At 36.9% G+C, this 11,993-nt stretch overlaps 1 protein-coding gene across 1 annotated transcript; it reads left to right on the top strand.

Moving 5' to 3' along the window:
* Nucleotides 1–1,885: 1,885 nt before the first annotated feature.
* Nucleotides 1,886–11,157, top strand: plpp7a (phospholipid phosphatase 7a (inactive)). Its single transcript, XM_056458697.1, has 2 exons — nucleotides 1,886–2,487; nucleotides 10,171–11,157. Exons 1-2 carry the CDS (start codon nucleotides 2,016–2,018, stop codon nucleotides 10,557–10,559), a joined length of 861 nt encoding a protein of 286 aa, XP_056314672.1. The 5' UTR covers nucleotides 1,886–2,015; the 3' UTR covers nucleotides 10,560–11,157.
* The last annotated feature ends 836 nt before the right edge of the window (nucleotides 11,158–11,993 follow it).

An 11,993-nucleotide genomic window follows, 5' to 3' on the forward strand; every position in this document is an offset into this window, starting at 1 on the left:
GACTGTGGAGGCCATTTGAGTACAGTGAACTCATTGTCATGTTCAAGAAACCAGTCTGAGATGATTCACGCTTTATGACATGGCGCGTTATCTTGCTGGAAGTAGCCATCAGAAGATGGGCACTGTGATCATAAAGGGATGGACATGGTGAGCAACAATACTCAGGTAGGCTGTGGCGTTGAAGGTCGCTGGTTCGAGCCCCGGCTGTGTCAGTTGGCATTTCTGTGAGAAGTTTGTATGTTCTCCCTGTGTTTGCGTGGGTTTCCTCCGGGTGCTCCGGTTTCCCCCACAGTCACTTTTAGTTTTAGTTCACTTAGGAGAACCTCAAATAAAACTTAGAGACTTCGAAATGTACAACACATAATAGACATCAGGGGTGCAGCGGACATTTTAAAAGTTGAATGAGATTTAAAATTTTAAGTTCATTTTATTATTAATTAGCTGTTTCTAAATGTTCTGTATCTAAAAGTGAGGGGGACGTATCCCCCCATCCCCACCTGGTTGCTACGCCCCTGATAGACATACCTGATACTATCAGACCTTTGAGTTTAATAGAAGTTAAATAAAAATACAAATGTATTTAAACTTTTGATAAAATCATGTTGGACAAACTCAATTGCATTTAATTTTGTAAAAATTGTTTTTAGTTGGTGCTAAACAAATTTACTGATCCTGCCCTCAATTAAATTGAGTTCATCCAATGAGTTATTTTTTTGAGTGTACACCAGGTGCGTTGCTAGACCCATTTACTGGGGCACGTGCCCCAGTAAGTGCTTTGATTGCATTTTACAGTGAACCAACGCTGGTGAAAGCAATGTGGTTTAATCAAAAAGCAAACTGATGTATGTGCGCAGAAAAAAAAAAAAGCATTTCAGCGCATCTCACACACCGCATTGTGTAAATACAATGATTCCCGACTCTGAACATGTGTGACGAAAAAATATGTGCTGCTCATGTGACATGAAACCAGCGTAACGGCCTTTTATGTGGGTAAAATCATCAAAACTAAAGTTTAAATAATATGATGTGATCTTATTTTGACTAAGCACAACTCCTGATAGGTTTTTTTGAATGAAGCAAAAAGGAGGGATGATGAGTCAGGGAAGTAAGACTTAATATACCCAATTTTTGGCCATGTGTCAAGTAAATCAACAGATAATTCTATAAAGCATCTTTTTGTTTTCTATAGAATTTCATTCTAATGAAATTAATATTTATGCAAAAGATTTCTTAAATGATCTTATTATCACTCCAATTGTGGCTTTAGATTGTTTTCCAGTTACATTAAGGATTCATTTCTGTTATTTAGAATAATAATTGTATAATAACAATTATACTTTTATTTATTAATAATAATAATAATAATAATAATAATAATAAAAATATATTAATTTTTTGAGGGAGGATGTGCCCCAGTAGAGCTTTATGTCAACGCTCCTGGTGTACACTGTGAAAATGCTGGGTTTCACACAATTCCTTCATGTTGTCCCAACACTTATCGATTAAGTTAACTTAATTGTTTTTACAAATTTAAGTGAACATAAAACAATTAAGTTGTCAAAAAAACGTAATTGCGTTGATTCAACTCATTTTAAATAAGTAGTTTAAACAAGCAGAAGTCATTTTGAGTCTATCTATCTATCTATCTATCTATCTATCTATCTATCTATCTATCTATCTATCTATCTATCTATCTATCTATCTATCTATCTATCTATCTATCTATCTATCTATCTATCTATCTATCTATCTGTCTGTCTGTTAATTCATTTGCATTAAAGCAGGTGGACCGTGAGTGTGCTTTGTTTATCCTGCTTTTGAGCTGTAATGAGGCGGCATGTGGACGCGCGTCTCATGTATCCGAGCGGCTGGAATGTCTATTTATAGCGTAACTGGAATTAGAAGTCGCAACACTGAGAACGGAGCAAGACATGATCCGGGAACGGACACGGTAGAGCGTCTCTCTGCGCGCACAACAGGACAGTAAACGCAGACGGTGCGCGGACGAAATCAAGATGCCTGCGAACCAGACTCGATCCAGGGTGAGGGAACGGAACAATGTGCTGAACAGACCCGAGTTTATGTCTCTAAATCAGCCGATGAAGAGCGGCGGCGGCGGCGGCGGTGAATCTCGCGGTGGCGCGCGCAGGCCGTCGCAGAGACAACAGCAAAATCAGCAGCAGCAGGGTGATAATCCGCAGCCCGAGAACAACAAAGACAAGAAGGAGCTGCCAGAAGAAGACTGCATGCAGCTAAACCCCTCATTCAAAGGCATCGCCATGAACTCTCTTCTGGCCATTGATATCTGCATGTCTAAACGGCTCGGCGTGTGCGCGCACCCCTCGTCGTCGTGGGGAAGCGTGCGCTCCATGATCAAGCTGCTCGCGCTCACCGGACACGGCATCCCGTGGGTCTTCGGCACCCTTGTGTGCCTTATGAGAAGCAACACGTTGGCAGGGCAAGAGGTTTTGGTCAATTTGCTGCTAGGTGAGTTGTTTTCTGAGTTAAGACTGGTGCTCTTTTAAAGGGATAGTTCACCCAAAATTGAAAATGTGCTCACCCTCAGGTGGTTCTAGGGTTTTTGGAGTTTCACAAAAGAAGATATTTTGAAGAAAGCTAAAATCCTTTAGCTATTGACTTTAATATTGATGGTACATTTGTACAGTGACAGCTCCATACATTGTTTACCATGGTACTTTAAATGTTCTGACTGAAGTCGCATGTAAATATGACTTCAAAACAACATTAGCACTATTTAATTGACTGTGAACAGTGTTGTACTTTGATAGTCATTAGCTGATATTATGATTTCACTATTTAGAATTTGTAATGAATACTTTTCTGAAATTATTTTATTAAGGAGAAAGTCTGAATGTGTGAATATAAAACCAACTTTACCTCAATGAATTTCATAGTAGGAAAAACAAACTGAGGTAAAGTTGGCTTAATATTCGCATAAGACATAAGACTGTTGCCTTCCGAATATAATTTCAGAAAAGTATTCTTTGGAAATTCTAAATTGGAAAATCATAAGAGCAGCCAATGACTATCAAAGTACAACATTGTTCACAGTCATATGGCAAAAATTGATACCACGGTATATTTCTTAATTTCAGTCGATAAGATATAATTTCAATATGAATATTGACAATATTAAGACACTAAGAAAAAACTGCCAAAACAAATTTTTTTCTAAAAACAGTACAAAAAAAATGTTCACTTTTTATTTGTATTTAGCCTTTACAAACAAGAAATGTGAAACAAACTATCAAATAAATAAAAGTCTCAGCTAATTAACTACATATTACTATTATATATTAAAAGTAATGTCTTTATGACATTTAGAATGTTTGCCGTAAGGTAGCTGTTCTGACACAGCTGGTTTCAGTTTCGGTGTCGAGGAGGGGGATGGTCAATATGGCGAATGAAGCCCCGCCTTCTAGTACAGGAGCCAATCAGCGATCACTATATGGCAAATAAAGCCCACCTTCTAGTACGGGAGCCAATAAGCGATGGCAATTGAGATGGCAAGAGACAGTTGTTGTTTAATTTTACCTGTTATTCATAATATAAAATGTAATCGTAAGCTTGGGAAGCAGTTTTGGAGAATTTGATGTTTCCCCATTTAAACAGAGTGCCCAAGCATACTGCCCGAGAGGCGTTTCAATGATGACCGCCGAGTGAAATGACTTACCTTAAAGGGACTTTGATGGTGGTGATGGTGAGGTTGGTTGGCTTAAACTTTTATGATGCCTCATCTTCTGACTCTCAGTATGTTCTATTGGGTGGAACTGCTTCAAATGGCGGAACAGATTTGATGTGCTAGTCGGCGCCTGAAGTTTATCGGAACTTAAAAAGCCGAACCACTTCCACACCACTGAAATAGTCTTTCCCAGAGGTGCAAAGAGTACTAAAAAATCATACTCAAGTTAAAGTACCTTTACTTGCCTAAAAATGTAGTGCAAGATAAGTAAAAGTATCTGTTGTAAATATTGTTTAAAGTATGAGTAAAAAGTTGACATTTCAAAAGTACTCAAGAGTAGTGAGTATTACGCTGTTAAAAGCTGATGCATTTACATGTAATTTGTGGATGTGTGTAAACGTAACATTCTGTAGTGCATTTAGTGATTGCCCAGAAGGTACACAGTGTCATAAGACGTTAATATTAGGTTAGATTTAGGTTGTGATGTCAGGTGACCAAAATTTAATGTCTAGCCAACGTCTAAGTAAAACATTATTTTGATGTCCAGTAATGACGTCAAATGACGTTGATTTTAGGTTGATTGTAGGTTGTTAAAAAGTCACCAAAATCCAACGTCGAGCCAAAATCTTAAACCAACATCATATTGACGTCAAATACTGACATTTATTTGTCAGGTATGGCAACCAAAATCCAACGTCTGATAGACGTCATAGTGGTAACGTCCACAAAATGTCAAGCTGTAGCATCATTAGACGTTGATATGTGGTTGGTTTTAGGTTGGATGTTGGATGTTGGACATTGATGTCGGTCTGATGTTGGGTTCTGATGTCAACCCAATTTTCATTTACAAACAAAATGCAACGTCTCCACAACATTAGGGTACAACGTCAATCTGACGTCATGTTGACATCTTGTACCTGCTGGGTGTTTAAGACCATTTCGGTCATTATACAGTAAACATCCATCATCTTCTCATCAGTGACGTGCATCTTAACAGTCTCTGGGTCAATGCGTGTAAAGATTTTGGATATCTTCTTGGACACTTTCAATGCTTCCAACAGTTTGCTGCAATTCTAAATCGCCCATGTCTTTAGGTAGTTCATTATGATGCGATTTACCTTCTATGTGCGATTTTGATTGAACAGGAATCACAACAGGACTGATTTTTCTAATCCCCATAGACAAGAAAAAATAAAATAGTGACTGCTGGTTGATGGAAACTAGTGAAGTAAAAGTACAGATACAGCACTAAAAATGTTCTCAAGGGAAAGTAAAAGTACACATTTATATAACTACTTAGTAAATTACAATTCCTGAGAAATTTGAGTATATGTAATTAGTTACTTTACACCACTGGTCTTTCCTCACTTATCAACTATTTCGTCTGAATTCTTACTTGTAAAAGCTTGTTCATTCACATGTGTTCAGGGCACTGATTTGTAGCTAAAACTTTCTGCAACAGAACCTAACCAACTGCTGAGCGTTGGCAGTGTGCCTGTGATATGTCATCACGCAAGTGACATTACGCTCTTTCTGACGGCTGAGCACTGAATGTTATTCATTGACAAAGGATACTGTATAAAATTATATATATATAATACAATATGGATATGCAAATGTATATAAAAATATCAGAAATGGGTTTAAAATCATATCACTGTTATTGAAAAAAAAATCAATCGCGATATACAGTTGAAGTCAAAATTATTAGCCCCCCTGTTTATTTTTTTCCCCAATTTCTGTTTAACAGAGAGAATATTTTTTTCAGCACATTTCTAAACATAATAGTTTTAATAACTCATTTCTAATAACTGATTTCTTTTATCTTTGTCATAATGACAGTAAATAATATTTGACTAGATATTTTTCAAGACACTTCTATACAGCTTAAAGTGACATTTAAAGGTTTAACTAGGTTAATTAGGTTAACTAGACAGGTTAGGGTAATTAGGCAAGTTATTGTATACCGATTGTTTATTCTGTAGACTGTCGAAAAAATTATAGCTTAAAGGGGCTAATAATTTTGACCTTAAAATAATTCAATTCAAATAACTTCAACTGTATATTGATTTCAAATTATTGTCCAACCCTATTTATACTTACATACGATTTCAGCCCCAGTATTCATAGTAGGATGTCAGAAATTGTCACTGGTCAAAAAATTTGTGAATGTGCGAATAATATGAAACCAAATTTACCCCAATGAAAAACAAATATAGAAGATATAGAATATAGAAGTTAAAGTATTCCGACATTTATCATTCTTGAACAGTAAATTAGCACTGAATGTTTATCTCTTTAAGAAGAAACAAAACATTAGAAATCACCACAGAAGACAAGTTGAGCTTTATTGTGTGGACAAACAGAGGAACGAAATGTTGTGTCTCGCAGGACAACGGTGCTACATAATTAACATACATAAATACAACCACAACACTGGACATACAGTAAGAGCTATTTTAAAAAGAACTATGCATAACTAACATATACTATAAAATACCTAACTATACACATAAGACTATACAAGGACTTTTACATGAGACTGAACAATGTTGTGCAGGATATTGTGCAAGAGAGGTATTAAAGGTGAATATTTGAGGGTTATTTAAGGTTGAAGCAAGCAGTGCAACATGATTGTGGGACATTTATTGTAAACACTGCTTTCATTATTAAGTCCTTGTAAGATGGAGTTTAGATAAAGTGTCAGGTGCATAAGAGCAAAGAGTGTTTCTACAGCTGGTTTATCAAGCCCACTCACCTGAATGAAGCACAATTCAGAAGTTATAATGGTTTCTACTAAAACTATCATTAAAAGCATTACAAACCATCAAAAAACCCTCATTAAAAGCATTACTAACCATCAAAATTGATACACCCTAATGGTTCCTAATGTGGTTCAACACATATTCCGTTAGAATTTATTGGCAAAAAAGAAAGAAAGAATAAAAAAGCAATCCAGTAGAGACCCAGTGGACCAATACAGCGTCCTTTATTACCATTCGAACTTATGTAATGGTTTCTACTGTTTTTTTTTCCTTCAGCAGAGTAAACATTACTATTTTGGTCCCACACTTGCTGCTGTAATTGAGAAATGTCTGCCTCTGAACCAACACAAATCTCTCCTCACGAAAATGAGTCTTGCTTTTATTAGTCTGAAAATTAAACCAATTTTAATTTGGTAATCATAAATTTACTAAATGAACAATTTTACCACATTATCTGCATTAAAATTGTTGTTATTTTGCAACAAAATAAGAGTGACTATGATTTTATTGTAATAAGGAAGAGTATACTATATATCCCAGCAGGCACAGTACGTCAACATGACTTCATATTGCTGCTGTACCCCAAGGTTGGGGGACATTGCATTTTGTTTGGAAATAAAAATCCGGTTGACATCAGAACCCAATGTCAGGCCGATGTCAATGTCCAACCTAAAATCAACCAAATATCGACATCTAATGATGTTACAGCATGACATTGTGTGAACGTTAACACTATGATGTCTATCAGACGTTGGATTTCGGTCGCCATACCTGATGAACTAATGTTAGTATTTGACATTAATATGATGTTGGATTTTGGTCACTTTCCAACACAACCTAAAACCAACCAAATATTAACGTCATTTGACGTCGTTATTCGACATCAAAATAACGTCCTTAGACGCTGGCTAGACATCACATTTTGATTACCTGATGTCACAACCTAAATCTAACCTAATACTAACATCTTATGACGTTGTGTGCTGGGATGTTATACTTCTTACATTGATATTTTATACTAGTAACTAAAACTAGGATTTTTAAAAAGTTCTGTCTGATAGACGGACAGCAGATTCAGATATGATATACATTTTTGGACTCAACTGTTTACGTTGAATTCAAGTCAGTTATGTTCATATCTGGGAACGAAAAGATGAGCAAGACCGTAAGGAAGACTGTGTTTGTGTTCAGATTTAAATTTGAAAGCACATTGTGCTTAAGGGTTTCAGCAGCTTGTAAGGATGCTGCTGGGTTTGTAGGTCAGTGGATGAGGGAATACGAGTATATGTGATCTCACTGAGGCTGGCATACTGAAAACCTTTTTTACTTTTAAATAATAATACTAATTTGATTTCACTTTTTATTAAAAGAAACATTTCAAATCCTACAGTATTTTCTAATCATGAACTCACAGCTAATGCCATTCCAGATGTATGAGATTATTTCTTTAGCAAAATATTTCAGCCATGTATGTCCATACATGATACTGAAAAATATTAAACATGCAAAATTGCTGTTTTTAATTGTTGTTAACAATTTTTCTTACAATATATTTGTATTAGCTATGTTTTTAAATAATTAATTAATCTAATGATATTAAAATAAACTCCTTAAACTAATTATTTCAAATTGAGACTAAACAACTGTGCTGAGATGCAAAAATTAAGTCTTTAAAACACTGAATGAGTGAAAACCTCAGCAGAAATTCTGACTCTGATTGTCTGATGCTGTTGTCATTTTCCTCTCCTGTCTTGATAATCAGTATTTATTTTCAGCACTGGGTTCACCTTTGAGCTGCTCCAGCCAATAGCTGAATAGCAACTACTGGGGAAGCGGGGCTAAAGATAGCAAGGCCTCATCTGATTTGTCAAATTTAAATAAAGAATCATTGCATAAAATAAATGTCATTTATCACACATCTGCGATATATGTATTGCATATACTATTATCACGATGTGGATAAATTTACGATATATTGTTCCAAAACATATCTGTTACTTGACCAATGATATCTGCGATCAGTCATCCATCATCAGTCTGACCGTTTGGTTACACAAGACAAGATGTTGACAACTATTGAACAGATTTGAATCTGTTGCGTAATGGTGGGGTCACAATAATGATATTTCTGTTAAATAAAACCACGCTCATCGTCTTTCCAATGGACTCTATGCACAGCTAGTGTTTAACGCAAACGATAAACTTCCGGTGAAAGCGTTTTTACACCATCGTTGTTGTAATGTAATTAAAATACAATCAGTTAAATAGACTTAAGCATTCATTTAGTTGTTCAAGCGTAAAACGAGATAGACCGTTGTAACCACTAGCGCCGTCAGTAGCAAAAGGGTACTGCAGAAATTACATTGAAAATACTGGGGTAAAATAAACAGTCATATTTTAAAGACATGGCGGGGGTGAAATTGAATTTATTGCAGTGCTTCTTGTCCGTTCTGAGACCCACTTCATATCGTATATCTAACAGGCAGTGAAGATCACTGATTTTTATAGAAATCAGACAACGTAAATGTGACAATTTTGTATTGGAAAGACAGTTGGGCTGCCTGGCTGAAAATGAAAAGTCAGTGTGCATATAGTCCCTAGTGTAGCAATATAAGAAGCACGGCTGAATGAGCAATATCACAGGAGTAGCAGTGTGATATGGTTGTACATCGGCACTGGTGGGAGGCGTGCGTTGGTTTGAGCCTGCAGATATACAGCCATATCGCACTGTTACAAGTGTGATATTGCGTTTATACAACAGTTTGGCTGCATAATTGTGTATATAAAAAAGAAAATCAAAAACGCAGAGTTTTTTTTATGAGGAACTACTTTCTTCCTTTTACTACTTTCTTCCTACTTTTAGCTCCAACTTGCCTCAACACACCTGCACGGATGTTTCTAGAAAGTCTAATAAGTGCTTGATTAGCTAGCCCAGGTGTGTCTGATTGGGGTTGGAACTAAACTTTGCAGGACACCGGCCCTCCAGGGCCGAGCTTGGACATGCCTGACTTAGAGTGTCACTAACCAGTTTAATGATTTGATCAGTTGTAGTTTGAAATTTACAGGTAGTTTTTCTCCCCTAAGGACTTATTTTGTGGTCTCTGTCGCCATCTTATGGCTGAACATCAGCCATCTTTGTTCTGCTCAGTATGACTGGCTGATTGCTTCCCACGCCACGTGCTGAATTTCCAGTTATATTTTAAAAGGCACTATTCTTATAAATAAACTGCGTAGTTGCCATTTAAACAACCACATTCACACCTAAAAAGTCCTCGGAAGTACATTATGTTGTCCAACAGCTGTAAAATTTGTCAAACTGTATTGAGTCTATTGATCTGCTGTCACTCTATGTTGGTGGAGTAATACACAAGGGTGAAGAGGCTGTAGGAGTGCTGTTACAGCAGAATATCGCACGACTATCATCCAATTAGATTCGAGAACCAGATAGAACTGTTTTATAAGAAAAAAATAACTCGCTTTAAAACCTGACAGCTTTCTGCTAGGATGGCAAATTCGCATGTCCAACTTAAACATGAACAAGATCTGCATGGAAAACTATTGTGAGCTCTCAAATGCAGAAAAAAAAGTGCCAAAGTGTGTTATGGCTTTAAATCATGGCAGAAAAACTTAACTATTCAATACTTTTGTAAATTGTGACAAATTATTTTCATTAATCTTTCATTAAATGTGTTTGCTTTATAGCTCTGCTGCTGGACGTGATGACCGTATCAGGCATGCAGAAATTGGTGAAGCGTAAAGGCCCATGGGAAATGCCACCCGGCTTCTTCGACTACCTGGCCATGGACATCTATTCCTTCCCAGCGGCCCATGCGAGCCGAGCAGTCATGGTGTCGAAATTCCTGCTAGCGCACTTGGTGCTAGCAGTCCCTCTGCGTATTTTGCTGGTGTTATGGGCTATCCTGGTCGGCATGTCCCGTGTGTTGCTGGGCCGCCACCATCTGACAGACGTCGGCTGCGGCTTCGCCTTGGGATTCCTCCATTATAGTTTAGTGGAGATGGTATGGCTGTCCTCCAACACCTGCCAGACTCTAATATCCATTGGAACGTTCAACTGGAGCCCCCTTTACTGATTGCTGCGTGTCTTTTGAAGGATTTCAAAAGTCGCTGCATGTTTGTTTTTGATCAGTTCATGTTAAGTGCCCTCCACCTATACTGAAAAGTGCATGAGAGATACATGTACTTTTCTAGAAACGTTATTCAAAGCAGCAAACACACACATGCATAAGCTCAATTTCTTGTTCCATTTCTGCCAAAGCAATATAAAGTTTGGAGGAATGCTTTGGGAAAGCATTGGGTGCAGTTGATCCTTTCACTTAAGAAGAAAGGATGTTAACGCAAGTATGTTTGTTTTATTTTGTTTTTTATATTGCTAACGTTGATTAAGGCCATTTGGGTAGGTGTGATTTTTATTGGTCGGCTGTTGGATTTTATTGATCACAGTAAGCGAGCGAAACGTTTGCTCAGGGACTTTTATCAAGCAACACAAGGAGTTCAGTTTTCTATTTTCTTGGAATCGTACGTAATATTTACAATGTGTTGTGAATGAAACAACCGTTGTGAGACTCTTTGGACTGGTTTGGTTGCCTTGAGTTTGAATTCAGAAGTACTGACAGTTGACGATACTCTTGAATGCGTCACGTTTATATTAATAAAGTAACTTAAGCATTCGTACTGTACATTTCAAGCACATTTTGTTTGCAACAGAAATTGAGTTGCTGTTTATATGAAACTGTATGTTGATATGGAAGGCCCAGATCTCACGCCAATTTGTAACTTTTTGATTTAGTGGCTAATTCGTCTGAATTTGTACGATATCGTTTGTACATTTTAGTACGATTTGCTCATCTCCCTCTAGCTATGTTTCCATCCACCTATTTTTATGCGCATTTTGGATATACACAAAAAAACGATTGATGGAAACGCCAAGATGCGCATCAATTTTGAAAATGTGCATAAAAAACGCATGCGCATAACTAGGATAAACATTTTATTCGGTAAGAAAAGATGCGCATAAACTATGATGGAAACACTTTTACCGAACAAATTCTAGTACGCGCATTAAAAAAGTCATGATTTTGTTAAAAGAGATCATGTGATGATGAAATTGTGTGTGAATGGACAAACCAGCAGGTTGAGCACATTGTAAAACATCTGAAATGTTGTTTTGGTCATTCTAAAACACCTTAACCGTTTCAGTATTAGTGTTATTATATTATTAATGACCTCCAGAACTGTCAAGAGCGTCTGTTCTCCGTGTCTTACGCCTTCAAACGCCACCACGCGTTCATTGCGTTTCGGCATTGTCTTCTGAGGCAGAAGTAATTTATTAAATGAAGAAAAGATTCACGCAGCTTCTTCTACCACAGTAAATTTAGTTTTTACTTTTAATATTTGGTGCCAGTTTATCAGGACGTGACAATTTTGTTCTTTTTGATTCGTTGGATGGAAACGCTGCTTTATTCGCACATCTTTGATGCGATTTTCCAGTTTTGCGCATAAATTTA

The sequence above is a fragment of the Danio aesculapii genome, chromosome 5 (genome assembly GCF_903798145.1).
Source record: "Danio aesculapii chromosome 5, fDanAes4.1, whole genome shotgun sequence".
NCBI lineage: Eukaryota > Metazoa > Chordata > Actinopteri > Cypriniformes > Danionidae > Danio > Danio aesculapii.

Coding starts and splice junctions, on each gene's coding strand:
- plpp7a (XM_056458697.1), top strand. CDS start 2,016: ATGCCTGCGAACCAGACTCGATCCAGGGTGAGGGAACGGAACAATGTG. Junction 2,488..10,170: donor TTTGGTCAATTTGCTGCTAG/GTGAGTTGTTTT, acceptor TTTGCTTTATAG/CTCTGCTGCTGGACGTGATG.